At 42.0% G+C, this 24,871-nt stretch overlaps 1 protein-coding gene across 1 annotated transcript in view; it reads right to left on the bottom strand.

Annotated features, from left to right (window-relative positions):
• Positions 1-24,871, bottom strand: part of pcdh15b (protocadherin-related 15b) — a 1,048,074-nt gene that overhangs the window by 667,199 nt on the left and 356,004 nt on the right. The window contains exons 8-10 of the mRNA XM_041210329.1: positions 23,325-23,444; positions 17,708-17,818; positions 1,654-1,824 (exon numbers count right to left, since the gene is read on the bottom strand). Coding sequence (XP_041066263.1) covers positions 1,654-1,824; positions 17,708-17,818; positions 23,325-23,444 — 402 coding nt within the window. The remainder of the gene's footprint in view (positions 1-1,653; positions 1,825-17,707; positions 17,819-23,324; positions 23,445-24,871) is intronic.

Genomic DNA, 24,871 nt, shown 5'->3' with positions numbered 1-24,871 from the left:
CAGTATACCACCAAGTGTGTCTCTGAAGTCACGGTGTTCTGTCAACTGCTTCAACTTCGCTACATAGGTTGCAATGGACTTTCCCGGGGCCCTTACTCCAGAATTAAACTTAAACCTCTGCATTATTAGAACGGCTGTGTATTCATGACATCCACTGATTCGTTGAAGGACTTAGAATTGGGCCCATTCAGGGCCGTTAGACTGCAGATGAGATTGTATATTTTGCTACCACATACACTCAAAAGGATTGCTTTCAGCTTCTCCTCCGAGGTAATTTTGCTCACTATGAAATAAAAACCAAGACGCTCTACATACTGGCTCCAGTCTCCCATAGTCGAGTCGTAAGAATCGATTCTGCTGAAGGGTGGCATGACTGGTGAGTATTCTTTTCTTTTCTCTTAAGATTCAATGCACTCATGTTAACAAGGCGAGGTGCAGCGTCAGAGCTATCCCATCCTCTTCGCCAAATGTAATGATTTGATGTACTAGATAGGTTTCAACAAGAAACAGTTAACTTTATTACAGAGAGCGTTCCAGATGCTACATGCTTGCACCAGGTCCTTGACTAGAAGCCCCGCCACACGGATTACCCGCGCTTAAGGCTCATCGGTCGGACTCTCCGAGAAAAATCACAAGACCCCTGATAGGCAGTAGGAGAGGCTATACCTCCAACTACTACAATGTGCTTTCCTAATGTCTAGTGAGACTTAAATAAAAGGAGCCTAAGGATGGACCATTTAACTAGTATTTCTGTCCACAGTAGACCAAAATAATTTGGAATCCCTATAGTCACTCAATTTAGGCATTAAAAATAATCATCAAAGTCAGAGGAAAGATTATTGGAAAGCTAACAGTATCAAAGTAACAAGGTTTTCATTTCTTCTCCATCTTTTTCAATCCGAATAACGTAGTTACAGTCCAGACTCCAAGAGAGAAGTACAGGCAAAGTCAAAGAGGTTAAATCAAGAAATACGTTTGTAAAGGAAGAGGCACAGGATTTAGTAACCCAAGTTTCAGTGATTTTATTGTAGACATTCTCCCTTAAATTGATGCATTTTCAATTTGCGGATATTGACATGAGCTCTCTTTCTAGCATGGACGGTCAGAATTTCCTGCTGCAGTTGCTCATAGTACATGCAGGGACTGTATAGAGGGGGATTGTGCATCCCTTGCCCATAACTTTGTGATCCTTATGGTGCAAACATTCCTGTTACATTCTCTTGTTGTGCATCGGGGCATTGAAATAGAAAATATGAACGGAAGTTGCTTAAATGGAAGCATTGTACATCAAATGTTGGAATATTGTTCTTTGAGAAATGTCACAATTCCAGTCAATGACAGAGTATATATATTTTTTAATTTGCATGTTAATGGTTAAAGATATTACAGATAAAAGTCATCTTAATTGAAAATTCAAAATTTGGTAGTAAAAACTTTGGTGAAAATAATTGTGTAGATAAAAAGTGCTTCCATTGTGAGGGAAATATTAATTAATTAAGGCTAATACAGCCAAGCATGCAGGATCTCAATAATTCATTTATGTTGAAGCATTCAAAGCAGTTCTCCAGCTTTTGACATGGTATGTTTATGCAGCAAACAATAGGCAAGGTGCAAACAATAGACAAGGTGCAACCATGAATAATGTATGCTTACTGGGTCTGTGAGCTCAGGCAAATTGGCCTTGTATGTAAGAGGCCGGCAATCCCTCGTATTATTGACTAATTCACATGGAAGGAATTTTGGGCCAAGGTCATCTCCATCAAGTACATCAACTGTCAGCGTTGTTGTGCTGGTTCTTCTATTATTTGGATTTGGAGCTCGGTCCTGTGAATTAACGAAGAAGACCTGAATGTGTTACACAGAATTTACACAAAACATGCACAAAAACATGGCATTCAGCACAATGGTCTTTGCCAGTGATAATGCTCCTCCCCATTTCATCTAACCCTATCAGCATATCCCTCCATTACATTTTCCATCATATACTCATTTAACTTCCCCTTAAATGCACTTCTGCAATTCGCTTCAACTATTCCTTGTGGTAGCAAGTTCCATATTGGCATATTTTTCTTTTCAATGTAACATTATTGTCCTTAATTATCACCTATTACAGCTATAGCAAATGTTGAAAAGCTGGTGGCATAATCATTTAATTGTGTGAGAGTGCATCAGTGTGTGCTGTCTAGTTTCACCTGTCTATTGCACCTGATGTGTCTATAATTTTCTCTTTCTCATTTGGTAATTGCAGTCTTTTTTCCCTGCTTCCTCATCTATTTTTGTTAGCTGATACAAAGAAAAATGACCAAGTCAAAATCAATCAGATACTACAAAAGCAAAGAGAACCAAAGTAGAAATCATATTTCATACAGTTGCCATGGCAGTCCTCACCCGACTAAACATAGCAATCATCTGCATTCTGCTTGCACAGTTCATTGTAACTATGTAAACTCAGCTCCACTTTATGGCCAAAATTTGGACTTGAATTCTCTCCTCACCCATCATCAAACCTCCAAAGGTCCACAATTTTCCACAGTGTCCAGATCTACCCACATAATTGAAAATCATTCAAAAAGTGCATCACACATTTTTAATTGTGGCTCCAAACAAAATTTTCATTTCAGACCCAGCTGAATATGTATATATATCCTGTCTTTAGATTTTCTTCTCTACCTCACCCTACATTTTAACAGTCATCAAGGTATTCAAGATTATCACATAGCTTTGCTCAGCTTATTGATTTTAATTCCAAGAGCAAATAAAATATGTTGCTAATACAAGAAAAAAAGGCAATCTGGGTCCACTAACACCACAAACACATGCACAACTGTAGATCCAAGAAAGTGCATTGGTACACTAGCCTCAGATAGACAGGCAAACACATCATGGCAACTGTATCCATCTTCAGGACAGCCCGTTGGAGAAATGTTTGTTGGGTTTTGAATTACACAACCAGAAGTGGCAATTAAAGAATAGATTAGAATTTGTTGAGGGAAAGAGGAATGAAGATATACTAAAATGGGCAGGATCACAAGAGCTTACTTGTGTGGAGGATAAACACCAACATGAACTGTAAGATAAAAGCAAAAAAACTGCGGCTGCTGGAAATCCAAAACAAAAATAAAAATACCAGGTTGGACTGACCATCTTATTTTTCTGCTGCAATTTCTAAATAATCTACGAGAGGGCCACTGTAGCTCTAACCCAACCACACCCTACATACAGATCCTCTGTCAACCTCATGCCCAGCGTAAGTACAGTCTCACTTTCCTGGGGCAGTGCACAGGTTTGACAAGTCTGACACAAAACCTAATCTTTTCCTCTGACAGCTCTTTGTCTTTGTGATACAGTGGTTGATTTCCATCTCCTATGGCACTGTAGATGGGGACAAGTGTAACCTTCAATACAAGGTGGTTAGGGGATGGGGTATAATTCAATATTCATCTGTCTTACTTTTGATAAATGCTTTGATTTGATATTATTTATAATTAAATAGCAAAACAGTAGCTTGGGGAGCAGGGAGATAGAGTTGGTTGAAGCATAGCCATTTCTCTGCAATATAGGCTCTGGAGCTGGGAGACATAAAACTGAGATACTACAGTGGCATAACTAAGGAAAGCATAATTAAGAGTTTACAGAGGCAGCTTCCATTATAAATGTTCACACAGGAATTTATAATAGAAATGGCTGAGACAAGAAATGCATGCAGATATAAGATTTTTAATATTTATGTATATCCTACTTTGACGAACTGTCATGCATTGCATGTTCTCCATGCTCAACTATTTTGATTGCATACTGTATGTCAGAATCAGATGAGCCACACATACTACGTTTTTTTTTCTGCTTTGCTTGATGAATGAGATTTCACTTTGAGCACAAGCCAGGTGCAAATTTTACCCAAAATTGCACTCGTACTAGATGTGTTTCTCTCCGCCTTCAAACTTCTGCTCTAACTCATTTGCATAGCATTAAACATAAAATCAGCCCTGAAACAGCACAATCAGGCAATGTTTTAGGATTTAATTTTATTTAAAAATTTTTGCTTTAAAATATTCTGCTATAAATGAATAGTAACTTGGTGCAGTTTGATTAATACATCTGAAAATAGGTTTATTACACAAAATGATCATTTTTGGTCAGAGTTTTGTCCACACCCTTGAGTAAGCCAGTCCTAAGTGACTGAGAATGATTTTGACCAGAATTTTTCCTTCATCAGGCGGGCTTGGCGGGAGCAGTCAGGAAGCCAACCGTTGCCCGCAATCGGCTCTGCACTTCGATTTCATGCGGGCAGGCCAATTAAGGCCCTCCCTGCATGGACTGTAGGCGGCAGTGCTCAGTGCTGTCTGTGCAGGCGGGGGGAGGAGGGAGAGTCGGGACCGGCGCGCGGTTCACGCATGCGCGAGAAAGAGCACTTCAATCTCCCTGAGATATGGAACTGCCGCAGGGAGATTGAGGTGCTTTTTAAAAAAATTAATAAAGACAGAAAAATTTGAAAAACAAGTCCCCTTATGTGACTCTGTCACATGAGATGGGACATGTTTTTAATTGCAAAATAAAGTTTTTATTTCATGTTTATTTGCTTTAGGAAACCTCGTCCCACTCGTGGATGAGTTTTGCTAAAAAATGTAAAGGCTGCTTGGCCATTTCACCTGCCTGCCACCCGTAATGTTGGACGGGCAGCATAAATTTGAATTTAATTAGCTTGTTAATGACCTTAATAGGCCTTTTAATTATCAGCGGGCACGCAGCCGACTCTGGCACACGCCTGCCAAACAAAATATCGAGCAAGAGCACGATGATGTCATCGCACATCATTTTAAGCTTGGGCGTGTCAGGCGACGCCCACATGCCGAGTGTAAAATTCTGCCCTTGGAAACAACATACAAAACCATCTGCAAGTTATATTAATGTACAGTAGTCAGTTTCTTATACATTCAAAAGCTTTAGAAACATGCCTATTAGAGTCCTTGCACCCAAAAGACCCAGCTTACCTTTTAAAGCCTCCTCAAAAGCCTACAAATGAGCTACGTCCACTCACAAATAAAATTAATGCATTCTGGGGAAAGGCCAGCTTCTTGTGCTAAAAGTCTGTGGAAATTCGATTTGAGGTGAACCTAATTTGGGAACGAGGGGGGCACAGACGTGAGGCTTCGCCTGAGTGAGACGTAGATTGAGTGAGTAGTGGGGAATTTGGCTCAGGTGGTAAATTCCAGTAAGCTTTCCTTAATCTTAAATTTAGATTAAGAGTTAGGTTCTTACTTTCAAACATTGTTAATTGAATAGCCATTTAAACATGGAGCTGCCTGAAGTGGCAGCTGTCAATCAGCTGAAAGTAACTCTTTCGAGTACAAACACGTTTCCATCTGTTCCTATTCAGATGAAGTTACATTGTTTCATAGTTTGCCATTGTGAGATTTGAACTCTTGATACATTTTGTAACTCTTTCAAGTACAAACACGTTTCCATCTGTTTCGGATGAAGTTACATTGTTTCATAGTTTGCTATTGTGAGATTTGAACTCTCGATCTTGGGGTTACAAACCCAGTACCATAACCACTTGGCCATTTAGGCCAAGTATCAGCTGAAAGTAGTTGCTCCCAACAGGTAATAATTACTGTAGCAGTAAGCTGAGCTAGCTGGTGAGTCATTAGAAGCTTTATATATCAGGCAGGTTTGGACCCACGTGCAGAGAGGGATGGGTGGAAGCTATGCCTGAGTGAGATGTAGATTGAATGAATAGTTGAGAATTTGGTTCAGATGGGGCTTTGGTAGTGAGGGGAAAAGTGCTGCCCCTTTTTCTACATTTTTTCAGCTCCAAGTGGTTGGTGAGTTCCCTTCCATGTCTGCAAGCTAGGGGTATGCAACTTTCTATTACTTTATCTGTGTAAATTATCAACTAACTGACTAAATAAATAAATAAGGTAGGACAGAAATGGCAGGGCTGATGGTGTACCATGACTGCAGCATTTGGGAATCTGTGGAATGCACTGCAATCCTGGATAGCCAAATCTGCAGAAAGTGTCTGCAGCTTTGGCAATGGCTCAGAATTGTGAGCTGGAGTCTGAGTTGCAGACATTGCGGGGCATCAGGGAGGGGGTGAGTTACCTGGATACTTTGTTCCAGGAAGCTGTCACAACCCTTAGGTTTGGCAGAACTTTAGAGTTGGTCAATGGTCAGGGACAGGAGGGTGTGTCTCCAAGTCAGGCAGATAAAGGCACGTAGTGATGGAGGAGCCTCAGTCCCTGACTTTGTCCTACAGATACAAGCTGCTGCTGTGTAGATGAGAAGGAATGCAAGGTGGATGAGCGAACTGACCATGGCACCATAGTAAAGGATGTCATTCAAGTGGGGGAAGCGAAGAGAAATGTGATAGTGATAGGAGACAGTATAATCGCAGGGAAAAAATACTGTTCTGTGCAGCTGCGATCGGGAGCTCTGAAGGTTGCGTTGCTTGCCCGGTGCCAGGGTTAAGGACATCTCCTCGCGGCTGCAGAGGAACTTGGAGTAGGAGGGGGAGGAACCAGTTGTTGTGGTCCATATGAGAACCAAAAACATAGGTAGAACCAGGAATGATGTTCTGCTATGAGAATTTGAGGAGCTGGGGAGCAAATTAAAATGCAGGACAAAGGTAATCATCTCTCAATTGTTACCTGAGCTACGTGCAAATTAGCATAGGGTCACCAGGTTAGAGAATTAAAGGCGTGGCTCAAAGAGCAGTGTGGGGAGAAGGGGTTTTGAATCTTGGGGCACCGGCATCAGTAATCAGGGAAGAGTGAACTATTCCATTGGGGCAGGCTCCGCTTGAACTGGGTTGGGACCAGTGTCCTGGCAAATCATGTAACTAGGGCTGTGGACAGGTCTTTAAACTAACAGGTGAGAGAGGCTTGGGTGAAGTGAGATTTAGAAATCCAAAGAGAAAGGTCAAGGCATCAGAACAGTATATCAATGTGCGTAAAGACAAGCCGAGTAGGTTAGGAAGGGACAGAGAGTTTAAGAAAATTTGTACATCAGCGAATAAGGACATTGCAGAGAATAGAAGTAAAAAATTGAAATTAAAGGTTCTTCATTTGAATGCGCAAAGCATCCGCAACAAGATAGATGAACTAGTAGCACTAGTAACTATCAATAGCGTTAAATGATTTGGATTTATTCGTTACTATAGAGACTTGGTTACAAGGTGATCAAGAGTGGGAAATAAATATTCCAGGGAACACAATAGTGAGGAGAGACAGACAAAATGGCAAAGGAGCAGGGATAGCCCTGATAAAGACAAAAGTGAGAAAGGATCGGGACTCTGAAGATCATGGGCTAAATTTTACGTCCCACGGGTGGGCGCGTGTCAGACCCTATCGGGCATAAAATTGTGCAAGAATTAAGAAATTCACTTTTAAAATATTTAACATCCAAATTAATTAATTAAATGCCCTCTTAATTGTCAGCAGGCACACTTCCAACTTTTGCCCGTGCCCGCCGAGCGAAATATAGGCGAACATCCTGAAGTCATTATGCACTTGCGCTATATTTCGCTCGGCGGGCACGGGCAAAAGTTGGAAGCGTGCCTGCTGACAATTAAGAGGGCAATTAAGCCCATTAATGTTGCAATTTTCTCCAATTTTTCGTGACCCATCCAACCTTAAAGTTGGCAGATAGACAAATTGGCCAGGCGGGCTTTACATTTTTTAATCAAACCTCATCCAAGGGCGGGATGAAATTTCCTTTATGAAATAAAATAAAAATAAATATCTCTGGACAGCACTTTTATCAGCTATCTTTTCAGCTGCCTAATTATGATGGACATATGTTTGCAGGTTTTTAAACCTTTATTTGATGATTTTCAGGTCGGGAGCTCCCTGAGGCAGCTATCTGCCTTCAGAGAGCTTTCTCGCAGTGCTCAGCCCAAGGAAATGTCATCGGGAGCCTGTTTCCCGACCGCTCCTGGGCCTGCCGATGTATGAGGGGAGAACTGGCTAAGGTTAATAGGGTGAATACAACAGAGTTTAAAACATCATGGAGAGAGCCGGGAGTTCAGTTTAAAACAGTGGGGAGAGAGCCAGGAGTTCAGTTTAAAACAGCGAGGAGAGCCAAGAGTTCAGTTTAAAACAGCGAGGAGAGCCAGGAGTTCAGTTTAAAACAGCGAGAAGAGCCGGGGTATCTCTCCTATGTTTCTTTTGATTAGCCAAGTGGTTTAAATCAGGAGACGTTATTACAGCTGAAGAGTACAGTTAAGAAATTCACTTTTAAAATATTTAACATCCAAATTAATTAATTAAACGCCTTCTTAATTGTCAGCAGGCACGCTTCCAATTTTTGCCCGTGCCCGCCGAGCGAAATACAGCGCAAGTGCATAATGACTTCAGGATGTTCGCCTGATGTCTTATTGCACAATTTTATGCCCGATAGGGTCTGACACTGCTGGGCAGGCAATGTGTTGCAGCTGTACTATTGGAGCTGGTGGGTGCCAGTGCAATCCACAGTGACCATGTCTGCAGCAAGTGTTGGCTGCTCTAGGAACTTTGGCTCAGAGGTGGTGAACTAGGGTCCGAGCTGTGGACACTGCAACACATCAGGGAGGAGAAAAATTACCTGGACACTGTTTCAGAAGACAGTCATACCCCTTAGATTAATTACAGCAAATTTGGACTGTGGTCAGGGACAGGAGGGTGTGACTGCGAGTGAGGCAGGTATGGGGATCCAGAATTTAGCTTTGGAGGAGTCTCAGCCGGTGTCCTTGTCCAATAGGTAGGAGGTTCTTGTTCCCGGTGTGGACAAGGGCATAGACTGCAGGGAGAATGAGCGAACTAACCACAGCACCATGGTACAGAGCGCCATCCAAGTGGGGGGAGAAAAAAGAAATGTAGTAGTAATAGGGCATAAAACAGTTAGGGGAATAGATACTGTTCTCTGCAGCAAAGGCAGAGAGTCCTGAAGGCTGTATTGCCTACTTGGTACCAAGGTTAAGGACACCACTTCTGGGCTGGACAGGAACTTGGAGTGGGAGGGGAAGAATCCAGTTGTCGTGGTCCATGTAGGTGCCAACACCATAGGCAGCACTCGGAAAGAGGTTCAGCTGAGGGACTATAAGCAGCTTGGGGCTAAATTAAAAAGCAGAACCACAAAGGTAATAATCTACCTGAGCCATGTGCAAATTGGCATAGGTTAAATAAGATTAGCGAGGCAAATGCATGGCTCAAAGATTGGTGATTGAAAAATGGATTCTGATTCATGGGGAATGGGGAAGGAGAGAAATATAGTGGGAAGTAATGGGGAAGGAGAGAGCTGTTCTGTAGGGACAGGCTTCATTTGAACCAAGCTGGGACCAGTGGCCTGGTGAATCATATAACTAGGGTTGTAGAAAGGACTTTAAGCTAATTAGTCGGTGGGGAGGAGGTCAATTGAAGGGAAGTCTAAAAAATCAAAAAGAAACGAGAGAGCAAAGGTGCATGGTATTGAAGAGGCGAATGATAATCAAAGTGTGACAGTAAGGGGCAGAAAATATAAGCAGAAGAAGGCAGCAGAAATCAGAACCAGAATGAGTAATAATAATAAAAAGCCAAAGTCAGGCTCTTTATCTGAATGCACGCAGCATTTGTAACAAGATAGGTGAGTTGACGGCACAAATAGAAATAAATGAATATGACTTGATAGCGATTACAGAGACATGGTTGCAAGGGACCAAGTCTGGGAACTCAATATTCAAGGGTATTCGACATTGTGGAAAAATAGGCAAAAAAGGAAAAGGAGGCGGGGTAGCTTTGTAAATAAAGGAAGGTATCAATGTGTTGGTGAGTAGCGATATAGGTGCAATAGATCACGATATGGAATCAGTTTCGTTGGAAATGAGGAATAGCAAGGGGAAGAATTCCCGGGTGGGAATGGTTTATAGGCCCCCGAAAAGTTGCCTCACTGTAGGACAAAGTATAAATCAGGAAATAATGGAGGTGTGTAAGAAGGGCACTACAATTGTCATCGGTGATTTTAATCTGCATATTGACTGGAAAAATCAGATTGGCAGGGCTAACATGGAAGGCAAATTTGTAGAGTGCATCAGGGATTGTTTCTAAGAGCAATAGGTAGGAGAACCTACCCAGAACAGGCTATTTTAGATCTAGTTATGTGTAATGAGGTAGGATTAATAAGAGATATGGTAGTTAAGTATCCTCTAGGGGGTAGCAATCATAACATGGTAGAATTTCAAATTCAGTTTCAGGGCGAGCAACCCTGGTCTCAAACCAGTGTCCTCAACTTAAATAAGAGCAATATCAGAGGTATGAAGAAAGTGTTGTCTAAAGCAGGCTGAGAAAATATACTAAGAGGAAAGTCAATGGATGAGCAGTAGCAGACATTTAAGCAGGTATTTCATAAAGCTCAGCAAAAATTTATCCTGGTCAAAAAGAAGGACTCTATGAAAAGGATGAATCACCCGCATTAATAAAGGTGGTCAAGGAGAGTATCCAATCAAAAACTAAGGCATACAAAGCAGCGAAAACTAACGGTGGGCCAGAGGATTGGGAATTTTTTAGATACCAGCAGTAGATGGCTAAAAAGCTAATAAAGAGGGAGGAAATTGATTTTTTTAAGGGAACGTGGGCTTCGCTGGCTGGGCCAGCATTTATTGCCCATTCCTAGTTTCCCTTGAGAAGGTGGTGGTGAGCTGCCTTCTTGAACCGCTGCAGTCCATGTGGTATAGGTACACCCACGGTGCTGTTAGGAAGGGAGTTCCAGGATTTTGACCCAGCGACAGTGAAGGAATGGCGAAATATTTCCAAGTCAGGACGGTGAGTGACTTGGAGGGGAACTTCCAGGTGGTGGTGTTCCCATCTATCTGCTGCCCTTGTCCTTCTAGGTGGTAGTAGTCATGGATTTGGAAGGTGCTGTCTAAGGAGCCTTGGTGAATTCTTGCAGTGCATCTTGTAGATGGTACACACTGCTGCTACTGTGCGTTGGTGGTGGAAGGAGTGAATGTTTGTGGTGCCAATCAAGTGGACTGCTTTGTCCTGGACAGTGTCCAGCTCCTTCAATGCTGTAAGAATTCAGTCATCCAGGCAAGTGGGGAATATCCCATCGTACTCCTAATTTGTGCCTTTTATATGGTGGACAGGCCCTAGGGAGTCAGGAGGCGAGTTATTCGTTACGTGATTTCTAGCCTCTAACCTGCTCTTGTAACGGCTAATTATATGGCTAGTCCAGTTCAGTTTCTGGTCAACGGTAACGCCCAGAATGAAGATAGTGGGGGATTCAGTGATGCTAATGCCATTGAACAGCAAGGGGTGATGGTTGGATTCTCTCTTGTGGGAGACGGTCATTGGCTGACACTTGTGTGGTGCAAATGTTACTCGTCACTTGTCAGCCCAAGCTTGTATAATGTCCAGGTTTTGATGCCTTTGGACCTGGACTGCTTCAGTATCTGAGGAGTCACGAATGGTGCTGAACATTGTGCAATCATCAGCAAACATCCCCACTTCTAAACTTATGATGGTACGAAGGTCATTGATGAAGCAGTTGAAGATGGTTGAGCCTAGGACACTACCCTGAGGAACTCCGGCAGTGATGTCCTGGAGCTGAGATGACTGACCGCCAACAACCACAACTATCTTCCTTTGTACTGGGTATGATGCCAACCAGTGGAGAGTTTTCCCCGATTCCCATCGATTCCAGTTTTGGTCGGGCTCCTTGGTGCCACACTCGGTCAAATGCAGCCTTGATGTCAAGGACAGTCACCCTCACCTCACATCAGGAGTTCAGCTCTATTGTCCATGTTTAAACCAAGGCTGTAACAAGCTCAGGTGCTGGGTGGCCCTAGTGGAACCCAAAATGGGCATCAGTGAACTGGTTATTGCTAAGCAAATGCCGCTTGATAGCACTGTTGATTACCCCTTCCATTACTTTATAGCTTTGGTCCCCGTATTTAAGAAAGGATATACTGGCATTGGAGGCAGTTCGAAAGAGATTCGCTAGGCTGATTCCTGGGATGAAGGGATTGACTTATCAAGAACACCTAAACAGGTTAGGCCTTTAATCATTAGAGTTTAGAAGAATGGGGGGTCAGCTTATTGAAACGTACCAGATTCTGAGGGGGCTTGGTGGGGCAGATGTTGAGAAGGTTTTATCCACTCTTGTGGGAATCTTGAACTAGGGGACATAGTTACAGAATAACTACACATTTAAAACTGAGATGCAAAGGAATTTCTTCTCTCAGAAGGTAGTGAATGTCTGGAATTCTCTACCCCAGAGAGTTGTGGAGGCTAGATCACTGAAAGTATCTAAAGAGGAGGTAGACAGGTTTTTGAAATATCGGGGAGTTGAGGGCTATGATGAGCTGGCACAAAAGAGTTGAGGCCTGGGGCAGATCAGCCATGATCTTATTGAATGTTGGGGCAGGCTTGCAGGTCTGAATGGCCTACTCCTGCTCCTATTTCTTATGTTATGTTCTAATAGACTAAAAGGTACGGAGGTAAATAAACTGTGGGAAACATTTAAAGAAATAATTCAAGATCTTCAACAAAAACACAAAAACTCAACAAGACCCCATCCATGACTCACTTAGAAAGTTAAGGATAGTATTAGATTACGATGTTGCAAAAAACAGTCACAAGTCTGAAGTTTGGAAGCGTTTTAAGAATCAACAGGTGGCACCCAAAAAGTTGATTAAAAGAGTAAAAATAGAATGAGAACAAACCAGCCAGGAATATAAAAACAGGTTGTAAGAGCTTTTATAAGTATATAAGGAAGAAGAGAGCAACTGAAGTAAACATTGGCCCCTTAGAACCAGAGACAGGAGAAATTATCATGGGAATGAGGAAATAGCAGAGATACTGAAAAAATATTTTGTGTCTGTCTTCACAAGTTTCACACCAGAAATATATGGTAACCTAGGGGCTAAAAAGGGCGAGGAAATTAAGGAAATTAATATCAGCAGAGAAGAAGTAGTGGCGGAATTTGAGGGAATAAAATCCAACAAATGTCTGGGACTTGATGGCCTACACCCTAGGGTTCTAAAAGAGATAGCTGAAGAGATTGTGGCTGTGCTGGCCATGATTTTCCAAAATTCCTTAGATTCATAAATGGTCTCATTAGGGTGGAAGTTGGCAAATATTACACCACTTTTCAAGAAAAGAGGGAAGAAGAAAACAGTGAACTACTACAGGCCAGTTAGCCTTATTATTATTAAGGAAGTCTTAACAACGCATTTAGAAAAGCGCAATATGATTGGAAGAAATCAACATTGTTCTACTTAAGGAAAATCCTGTTTGACAAATTTATTAGAGTTTTTTGAGGATGTAACTAGTAGGGTAGATAACGGGGATCCAGTAGATGTTGTACACCTGAATTTCCAAAGGCATTAAATAAGGTGCCACACAAAAGTTTAATAGGCAAGATAAGGGCTCATGGAATTGGGGATAATATTTTGGCAAGGGTAGAGGATTGGTTCATGGATAGAATGCAGACAGTGGGCATAAACATGGCTTTTTCAAGTTGGCAAACAGTGAATAATGGAGTGTCGCAACAATCAGTGCTTGGGGCCTCAGCTATTTACAATCTATATTAATGGCTTAGATGAAGAGACAGAAAGTTATGTACCAACATTTGCCAATGATACCAAGCTTGGTGGGATGGTCAACTGTAGGGATGACACAAAGAGGCTGCAGAGATATAGACAGATTAGGTGAGTGGGCAAAAGATGGCAGATGTGGTGAAGTGCAAAGTTATTCACCTTAGTTGTAAAAATAGAAAAGCAGAATATGTTTCTTAAAAGTGTGAAACTTGTAAGTGTTGATATTCAAAGAGATTTGTGTGCACTTGTACAAGGAATGCAGGAAGTTAGCATGCAGGTGCAGCAAGCAGTTAGGAAGGCAAATGACAAGTTGGCCTTTATTCCAAGGGAACTGGAGTACAACAACAATAAAAAAGCCTTGCTACATGTGTAAGGGTTTTGGTGAGACCACATCTGGAATACCATGTGCAATTTTGGTCCCCACATTTAAAAAAGGATATGCTCACATTGGAGGCAGTACAGTGAAGGTTCACTGGATTGGTCCCTGGGTTGTCGTATGATGAGTAAATTTGGCTTAAATTCGCTGGAGTTTAGGAGAACGAGAGCCGATCTCATTGAAACCTACAAAATTCTGAGAGAGTTTGATAGGGTAGATGCTGAGAGATGGTTTCCACCAGTTGGGGAATCCAAAACAGAGGCATGGTCTTAGGATAAGGGGCCGACCATTTAGGGTTAAGAAGAGAAATTATTTCACTCAAAAGGTTGTGAGTCTTTGGAATTCTCTATCCCAGAGGGTTATGGATGCTCCATCACTGAATACGTTTAAGGCCAAGATAAACAGATTTTTGGTCTTGCAGAGAATTAAGGGATATGGGGAGCGGGCAGAAAATTGGAGTTGAAGCACAAGATCAGTCATGATCATTTTGATTGGCAGAGCAGGCACAATAGGCCATATGGTCCACTCTTGCTTTATTTCTTATGCTCTTGTGCTTCACATTCTGTGATCTTGTGCCGATTTCAAGTGAAATGTGCCGAAAAACCAACACTACCAACTGGAAACTATCTATAGATGTCTCTATATGTTCATCAGTGCCAACTATAATACAGAAATATATAAAAGAAATAAGTGTGAAATAAAAAATTAAAGATAATCATAAACCTTAAAAAACCTTTTTCTGCACAAGCCTACTCCATCTCTGGTGGTGAAGTTGACGCATTATTTATTCCCTTAAAGGCAAAGATGACACAGCCTTCTGCTGCAGCTGCTGTCTCTTTTGGTGTTTTCTGTGGACTACCCAGATCTTTCTCGGTTTTTAGATTAAAACATTGAGACGGGACTTTCTGGCCCCTCCTACTGATAGGATCTTCCAATTACGCTAAAATCAACAAAGATTTGAATGGCTTGTCGTATCGAGGCCAGAAAATCCTGGTCATTATCTCTAGCCTGTTTCAGTCACAAGACCAATATGGTATTGTCCATCCAGAATAGATGAGATGAATGCGATTGTTATACAATGGAGATAATGGATGAGTTCTTCACATTTACTCAGGCAGCTGATCGATGTTCTCAATCTTAGTGACAAAGAAGTCTATGAACTCCTCACATTTATTGCTGGAGGTGAAAAATCCACAAATAATACTATTGAACTTCACCAGTTAAAAAATATAGATATTATTATTGTCTATTTTTTTTTCTGCCCAGCCGTTATTGTTAGGATTCCAACTCAGAAACATAGTCTGGACTGGTCTTTTGGATAAATCTCCAAACAACTCCAAAAGCAAGTGCGAATTCTACAGATAGTATTTGTCTCGCTATGTCCAATCCTGGGGGAGGCCCCAGTCCAGGATGATGCAATTAGGAACTTTCCAGAAGCTTCAGAGAGTCTGTGTTGAAGTTGCAAAGGTCACCCTTGACAGTCATCTTAATAATCAGTGCCCATCTTAAATAAAAGACAGCTCCAGAAACTTCTATATGAACACAGGGTCCATATTTAAAATTATGAATATAAATGCCTTTCCTGGGCATAACGTGCCTCTGCCATGCTAGAAAAAATGGAATCTTATTGACATTTTTTTTCACATTGCTTTCATGGTAGCAAGAGAAATATCAGCAGACATTCTGCACACTCATTCTACCATCCACACATGAATCCTATACCGCAATTGTTTGTAACAGATCATTTTTCTTTACAAGCTTAGATTTTCTCATTATCCTGTTTTTCTTAGTAATGAGGCACACGTGTAATTGAATTTCTTCAGGTGTTGGGGCTAGCTTTATAAAGAGTTGTGTTCAGGAGTCTCGTGCCTTCTAGCCCCATTCCCCTTTTTATAATTCCCAGTTATGTTTTGTCTAGCAGGAAGAGGCAGCTGATCGGATGTTCTCTATCTTAGTGACAAAGAAGTCTATGAACTTCTCACATTTATTGCTGGAGGTGAAAAATCCATAAATAATATTATTGAACTTCACCAGTTAAAAAAGTTAGATATTATTATTGTCTATTTTTTTAAAGCTGTGCCTATATACAGCTGAATGATACTTGAATGTAATAGGCCTGTCAAAAATAATGTGTGAAACTTTACAGTCCATTGCTGGCTAGTTTGAAGATGGGGGATTTGTAAAATGCAGTGAGTGGCCTGTCCACTCCCTGTGCACCTGCCTCAACTCAAAGGAGGACCCCTTACTTGACTGCCACCAGCTTGCTTCATAAAAGCTGCTGTGCTTCCCACATGGCATGGGCCTTCCCTTACCATGGGTAAAATAGCAGTGGGGGTGGGATGAGACATTGAAGTGGCCATTAATATGCTCAAGGGAGACCCCGACTCCTCCGCCAAGCCCCATAAAATGGGAGACAGGTCGGGGTGGGCATGTAGGCAGTGGACAAGCCACTCACTGCATTTTACAAATCCCCCATCTTCAAACCAGCCAGCGATGGACCGTAAAGTTCCACACATTATTTTTGACAGTGCTACTACCTTCAAATATCATTTAGCTGTAAAGAGTCTCAGCTTTAAAAAAAAAACAATAATAATATCTTTGTCTGTAACTGGTGAAGTTCAATTATATTATTTGTGGATTTTTCACTTCCAATAATGTGTGAGGAGCTCATAAACTTCTTTGTCACTGAGATTGAGAACATCCAATCAGCTGCCTTTTTCTGTTAGACAAAACATAACTGGGAATTCTAAAAAGGGAAATGGGGCGAGAATGCACTAGACTCCTGAACACAACTCTTTATAAAGCTACCCCCAACACCTGAAGAAACTAAATTACACTTGTGTCTCATTCCAAAGAAAAAGGACAATGAGAAAATCTAAGCTAAGTCCTCTGTCCCCATTGCAGGCACCCCTATCTTTACCCCTCCTTGCCCTCTCAAGCCCACCTTCTTCAGCCCCCTTGTTGAAGTCTGCAAGTCAGATTGTACCAATACCCCGGATTACCTGAAGCCTCCATTAGTTCCTCTTAGTCCCAGCAGTGGCCACCGCTCGAACCTGGCACTGCTGGGACTATGGAGCTGTTGGCAGCTTTCTAAGGCAGGACTTCCTCCTGAGATGGGGGTTGGGGGGAGGTGGTGCAGTTGTGGAAGTCTCACTCATAGCCTCGCTATGTTAAATGTTTGCTGGGCAGCCAGTATCAGTGAAAATGCGTTCCCCATCGACACTTTGGGTGGCAGGTCAGGAAAATCCACTTACAAAAAGTCCTGCCCTCTATGAATTACACATTTTAACCTCAATTTTATTTTCTAAGACTTTTTAATATAAATATGAAAACTAATAAAATGGCTCACAGTGACACTAACATTTATGTTGTTGAAAAAATTGTTTTAGAAATTTATAATATCAACCCTGTGACTGATCTATATTTCATAGCACAATCATTCTCAAATAAATGTGTCACTTCAATTGTTCCAGGAAAGTTGTGTATGCACTTTACCTCAAGAATTCAATTCACTGTTGAAATACTTATTTTCCGCTCACAGAAATTGCTTTGTTTGGTACCACTACTTCACAATTACTTATCAAAGCATATTCTGCTAAAAGCTGCGAGTGGCTCTGAAGCTTTTAGGCAATAACTTAACACTGGTTATTCTGACAACATCAATTAAACTGCACACAAAAGTTATACCACATTTCATGGTGTCCAATCCACTGGACAGTATGCAATTGTTAAGATGAGCATACACCGAGTAATTGAAATTCTTCAAATAAATGTCTTACATTTGCTTGAACAATGACATAGTAACGTGTTTTTTCTTCATAATTTAGCCTTCTCCTTAAAACTACAGCTCCTGATAATGTGAGCGGAATACCAAAAGTCCGGCTGGATTCCTGTGAACACACACACACAAAAAAAATCAACATTTTCATTTTTCTTCTGTCAAATATTATTCAGTGGCACCAACAACATATTAGTTCAATGCATTGTACCTTAATGTTTCACAAAATATGATTTAGTCACTTCACACCTTAAGATACCAAAAGTAGTTTTCTATTATTATCACTTAACTAGTGATTTAATTAACTCTAAATTAAACCATTCTATCAACCGGGATATCACGAATATCTTGTTCATTAACTATTGATATAATGCAGCAGTCTTGTCTGAAAGCTCCAGAGCAAAAACTAGGCATTTATCACAATTAACCAACCAGTTGCTTAAAAAAATAAAGATCAATACTTAAAACTGAGGTGAAAATGTCACATTGTAATGACTGGATACCTTACTTATTATTTTAATACATCTCTATTTAAAAAGGATTCATATTCACAGCATTAGAAATGATAACTAATTTGGAATGAATAGCAGCCAGGGAAAAACTTTTTTTTAAAAATTAAGTTTCTTTATTGACACTTAATTTGAATACACAATTCTAAAAACAGGTTTGTATTTAAGTTCTGAAAATAAAGCGACAACAGCTAGATTTTAAGTCTGCAAAGCTGGTTCTTTGCCAAGAATTGCATTTCGCGGCACTACGTTAAAAGAAAGATCAGCCAACGGAAAGATTTAAAAAGTGAAAACTTAAACAATGCTTAGCAAATCATAAAAATAAACATAGCTGGAAAAACTCAGCAGGTCTGACTGCACCTGCGGAGAGGAATACAGTTAACGTTTCGAGTCCGTATGACTCTTCATCAGAACTGAGGAATTTATAGAAATGAAGTGAAATATAAGCTGGTTGAGGGGGGTGGGACAGATAGTGCTGGATAGAGGACCAGTGATAGGTGGAGGCAAAGAAGAGATTGCCAAAGGTGTCATAGACAAAAGGACAAAGGGGTATTGACGGTGGTGATATTAGCTAAGGAATTTGCTAATGGCGACATTATGGATAGAAAGCAGGATGAGCAAGTGACCGATGGCCCTAGTAGGGTTGGGGTGGGGGGAAGGGATCGAAATAGGCTAAAAGGTAGAGATGAAACAATGGATGGAAATACATTTAAAAATAATGGAAATAGGTTGAAAAAGAAAAATATATTTTTTAAAGATTATAAATTATTGGAAAAAGGGGTGGGGATGGAGAAGAGAGTTCATGATCTGAAGTTGTTGAACTCAATGTTAAGTATCATGTTTGAAGACAAACAATCGACTTTCTTGGGGCTTTGCATGACTGTCCACTGTAACTTCAGTGCAAGATCGACAGAAACCATTTTTATGCATCCATCCAATGTTTCTGTTATGTTACAGCAGCCAAGTTGGGAAAATCCCCAAGGAAATTCCAGCTGAAAATCATCAAACGTAGATTGTAGTTTCGGGCTCTGGTTTTAGATTCTCGTGGTAGCTAGGAACAATTTGGGGATGTGATCCTGGCGGTTATCATTGAATCTGGCAGCATAATTTATGACCATTTGGCCCATCATGCTTGTGCGAGTTCTTTGAAAGAGTTATTTAATTAGTCCCTCTCCTCCACTCTTTCCTCATAGGCCTATAATGTTCCCCTTTTTAAAATTATATAAAATTCCCTTTTGAAAGTTATAAATGAATCTGTTTCCACCAAGTTTTCAGGACTCCATTCCAGATCATAAAAGTCTGTTGTACAAGCAAATGATTCCTCATCTCCCCTTTGGTTCTTTCACCAATTATCTTAAATCTGTATCGGTTCTCCTGCCAGCGGAAATAGTTTCTCCCCATCTACTCCATTAAAAGCACATAGAATTTCGAATGCCTCTATCAAATTGTCCTTTAACCTTCTCTGATTTAAGGAGAACAATCCCAGCTTCTTTTGTCTCTCCACACAACTAAAGTCACTAATCCTCATACCATTTTACTAAATATCCTCAGCACCCCTCCAATTTATATTCTTCTGTAGTGTGATGCACAGGATTAAACTCAAGACTCCAGCTGATGCTGAACCAGTGAGTTTTAAAGATTTATGATTAAGCCAAGATTGTACCTGTGATTGTGACTTCCACCACTGACCAACATCCCTTCCACTTTTTTGTGTGGTGTACACAGCCAATTTATTTAAGTGCATGCAGCCCCTTTAAACGTTATTGCACAGCCATGGACGAATGTTAACTTAAAGGGCTGACTTGTGCGCAGTGTCCAAAGGAACTTTCAGGTTGCTGCACAGTTTAAGATGAGCATTGCCACTGACCCCATCAGAGCATGTGGGGTAAGCAAGAAAACCTACTTAGTTGCATGATGCCAGCAGGGGTCTGTGCCAACAGGGCAGCATCCAGCAACTTGAATTGCTCACTGCCTTAGCAGGCTGTACAATGCAACAATTTGTGGCTGGAGGTAGAAGTGCTAGCTGACACTTCTCTTGGACCTGTGCCCCTGTATACTCTAAGTAGGAATGTTAGCCATAGATTTGCCCTACACCCATCTCATCCCCTTGACTATTAGGAGGCCATTACACCTCACCTCAACCAGGATAGGACATGCAACCAGGTCCACGCAAGGCTGAGGGAACAGGAATTCCTCATTTAAGTAGTCACATGAACATATTAACTCCACCACCACAGTGGCAGCAGTGTGTACCATCTACAAGAAGCGCTGCAGAACTCACCAAGGCTCCTTAGGCAGCACCTTCTAAACCCACGACCACTGCCACCTAGACGGACAAAGGCAGCAGACACAGGGGAACAGCACCACCTGGAAATTTCCCTCCAAGTCACACATCATCTTGACTTGTAAATATATTGCAGTTCCTTCGCTATCGCTGGTCAAAATCCTGGAACTCCCTACCAAACAGCACTGTGGGTGTACCTACACTATAGAGACTGAAGCTGTTCATGAAGGCAGCTCACCATTACCTTCTCAAGGGCAATTAGGGATAGGCAATAAATGCTAGCTTAGCAATGCCTACATTCCATTAATGATTAAAAAAACAAATACGAACTTACGAGTTAAGAGCAGAGGAAAGCCACTCAGCCCCTCGAGCCGCTTTGTCATTCAAGAAGATCATGGCTGATCAGATTGGAACCTGAACTCCACATTCCTGCCTACCCCCACTAACCTTTCAACCCCATGCTTATCAAAAATCTACCTACCTCTGCCTTAAAAATATTCAAAGATTCTGCTTCCACTACCTTTTGAGGAAGAGAGTTCCAAAGACTCACTATAATCTGAGAGAAAAAAATTCTCCTCATCTCTGTCTTTAATAGGCACCCCCTTATTTTTAAACAGTGACACCTAGTTCTAGATACTCCCACCAGAGAAAACATCCTTTCCATATTGACCCTGTCAAGACCCCTCAGGATCTTATGTGTTTCAATCAAGTCACCTCTTACACTTCTAAACTCCAGCGGATACAAGCCTAGCCTGTGCAACCTTTCCACATATGACAACCCTCCTATTCCAGGTATTAGTCTAGTAAGCCTTCTCTGAACTGCTTCCAATGCATTTACATCCTTCCTTAAATAACAAGGCCAATACTGTACACAGCACCCAAGGTGTGGTCTCACAATGCCCTGCACAACTGAAGCATAACCTCAGCAGGTTTGGCAGCATCTGTGGACAGGAACACAGTTAATGTTTCAACTCGAAACGTTAACTGTGTTCCTCTCCGCAGATGCTGCCAGACCCTCCACAGATGCTGCCAGACCTGCTGAGTTTTTCCAGGTATTGTTATTTTTGTTTTGGATTTCCAGCATCTGCAGTTTTTTGCTTTTATCTGAAGCATAACCTCTCTGCTTTTCAATTCCTCTCACAATAAATGATAGCATTCTCTTAGCTTTCCCAATTAATTGCTGTACCTGAATACTAACCTTTTGCGATTCATGCACTTGGACACCCAGATCCCTCTGCATCTCAGGACTTTGTAATCTCTCACCATTTAGGTAATATGCTTCTTTTTAATTCTTCCTGTCAAAATGGACAATTTCACATTTTCCCACATTATACCCCATTTGCCTAAACCTCTCTAAATCCCTATATAGCCTCCTTATGTCGTCTTCACATTTTAATATCCTACCTATCTGTGTATCAAAAACAAATTTAGCAACCATGACCAGGATCTCCTGGTCAGTGATTGGGGGGGCGGGGCCCTCTCGCCGATGCATAAAATGACACGGGATGATGTCGGGCGGAACTCCCGATGTCACCCCGCCTCATTTCAATTTTCAGGTTGGCGGGGGCTCAGCAGAATCAGCTGTGCACCCGCCGACCTGTCAATGGTCAACTGGGACCATTGACAAAGTAGTTAAAGTGATTGATGGATCTGCCCGTCCAACCTTAAGGTTGGCGGGCAGGCCTGAAGCCCTGGCGGGCTTCAGAAAAAGCATAAAACCTCATCCACTGGCAGGATGAGGTTTCAGGTAGGTTTTAAAATTTTTAATAAAAGTGTCAATGAAAGTGATGGACATGTCCCAACTCATGTGACAGTGTTACATTAGGGGACATGTCAGGGGAATTTACCTGTTCTGTTTTTAAAATTTTTTCACACAGGAGCCAATCTCCCTGAGGCAGCAATTAGCCCCAGGGAGATGAGTGCACTCTTTCGTGTGCATGCGCGAAAGAGCGTACTCCCAGCTCAGGGAATCCACCCCCCCACCCCCCCACCCCCCACTGTCCGCACACGGAGCACATCGCACTTCCTTGCAGATGTCACGCTGGGCGGGCCTTAATTGGCCCGCCCACATAAAATGGCAGCGTGCCCCTGCTCAGGGGCGCCAATTGGAGGTGTGCCTCCATGCGCCCGCTCCTAAACTTCCCTCCCCACCCAACGGGGGGGAAAATTCTGTCCCATACCTTCAGTCCCTTCATCTGAGTCATGAACCTGAATTGTAAAATGTTGAGGCCCCAGCACTGATCCCTGTGGCACACCACCCATTACATCTTGGCAACCAGAAAAAGTCCCATTTATGCCTACTCTGTTTCCTGTTTGCTAGCCAATCTTCTATCCATGTCAATAGGTTACCCCCACACCATAAGATTTTATCTTACGCAATAACATTTGATGTGGCATCTTATCAAATACCTTCTGGAAATCTAAACTTAGTACATCCACCGGTTCCCCTTTATCCAAAGGCACATGTTACTTCTTCAACGAACTCTAATAAATTGGTAAAATATGATTTCCCTGTCACAAAACCAAGTTGACCCTACCTGATTACCTTGAATTTATCTAAGTGCCCTGCTTATAATGTCTTTAAGAATAGCTTCTAACATTTTCCCTGAGTCCCCACCCTTAAACCAACCTCATCCACATCAATGGCCTTGTTATGGCTTTTGTATTGGTTCTTCCCACATACAAAGCTACAGGAAACTCTAACTTAGGTCAAGACTCATGGAAGTTCAGCCCCAATGTTATGTTGTGCAGTTTCCAATCAGGTAACTAACCAGCTGCCAGCATGTATTTGGACAAAAGAAACAAACCCACTATTTGATACATACTGGATCATTTGGATTATGTTGAATAACATATTCAATCTGTCCATTAGGACCATCATCTATGTCAGTTGCTCCATTTCTTCCAGAGAAGCCAGTAAAAATAGTGGTCCCAACTGGTGTCAACTAAAATGAAAGAAAAAAAAGACAAAATTAACAATCCATATTTAAATCAAATGTTTCACACCAAACACTTTCTGATAATACAAAATCTGAACGGGGATATGTCTGAATAGCGTTGCAAGGCAAGGACATATGGTAAATTATTAACCATATCTAAATCTGGAGGAATGCAAGTGCTTGAGCATAACAAGAATTTATTTATTCTACATCATGGCCTGAATTTTTCCCCTTGTTGGGTGCACGCGATCGGCAGGCCCAGGAGCTGACGGGAAACAGGCCCCCGACTGCAATCAGCCCCCTACCGCGATTTCATGCTGGCTAGCCAATTAACGGCCAGCCAGCATGAAATGCATGCTGAGAAAGGCTCAGCACTGCCGGTGGGAGCAGGAAGAGGGCGGGCATTGATGTCATAGCGGGTGCTAGTGAGTGCTTCCAGTGAGCTCCCTGAAGGCAAGCAGCTGCCTCAGGGAGCTGCAGACCTCCACAGAATAAACAAAAATGATGTAAAATATGCCTGTGCAGCACAATCAAGCTCCATCAAAAAATAGTCCCCAGAGATCTCTTTTTACTTAATTTCCCCACAGAGATTTCATCCCGTCCTAGAGCGAGGTTTAAGCAAAAATGTCAAGGCCGCCTGGCCTGTCCGCCAAACATAAAAGTGGGTGGGCCACAAAAAAATTGCTTTAAATTGCCTCATTAATGGGCTTAATTTCCCGCTTAATTGTCAGCAGGCACACTTCCGACTACCACACGCGCCCGCCAAGCAAGATATTGCGAACGCGTGATGACATTGGGACACTCGCCCAACATCACCTCACACTATTTCGTGGCCAGACAGGTCAGACGCGTGCCCGCCTATGGGATGTAAAATTCTGGCCCGTTTATAGAAACAGGCTCTAGCACAGGAATCAAAATAACCACCGTACTAAATGGGGTAGATTTCAAACAGATCTAGCAACTCAAAATTGGGCATCCTTGAAGCGCTGTAGGCCATCAGCAGCAACAAAATTGTTTTCAACCACAACCTGTTAATTCATGGCCTGGCATAATCCCCGATCAACCTTAGTGCAATGAAGAGTGCAGGAGGGCGTGCCAGGAACAGTACCAGACATACCTAAAAATGAGATGTCAAGCTGGTGAAGCTACATCACAGGACTACTTGCATGCCAAACAGTGAAAGCATCATGCAATAGACAGAGCTTAACAATCCTACAACCAATGGATCAGATTTATGCTCTGCAGTCCTGCTGCATCCAGTCAATGGTGGTGAACAATTAAACAACTCACTGGAGGAGGAGGCTCCACAAATACCCCCATCCTCAAGGACCGGGGGAGGGGGGGGCGCACACAGCAGTGCAAAAGAAAAGGCATCTGCAACCATCTTCAGCCAGAAGTGTTGGGTGGATGATCCATCTCAGCCTCCTCCTGAG

Source organism: Carcharodon carcharias, chromosome 17 (assembly GCF_017639515.1).
Source record: "Carcharodon carcharias isolate sCarCar2 chromosome 17, sCarCar2.pri, whole genome shotgun sequence".
NCBI classification, from domain to species: domain Eukaryota; kingdom Metazoa; phylum Chordata; class Chondrichthyes; order Lamniformes; family Lamnidae; genus Carcharodon; species Carcharodon carcharias.
This window is presented reverse-complemented; position numbering and strand designations above follow the sequence as displayed.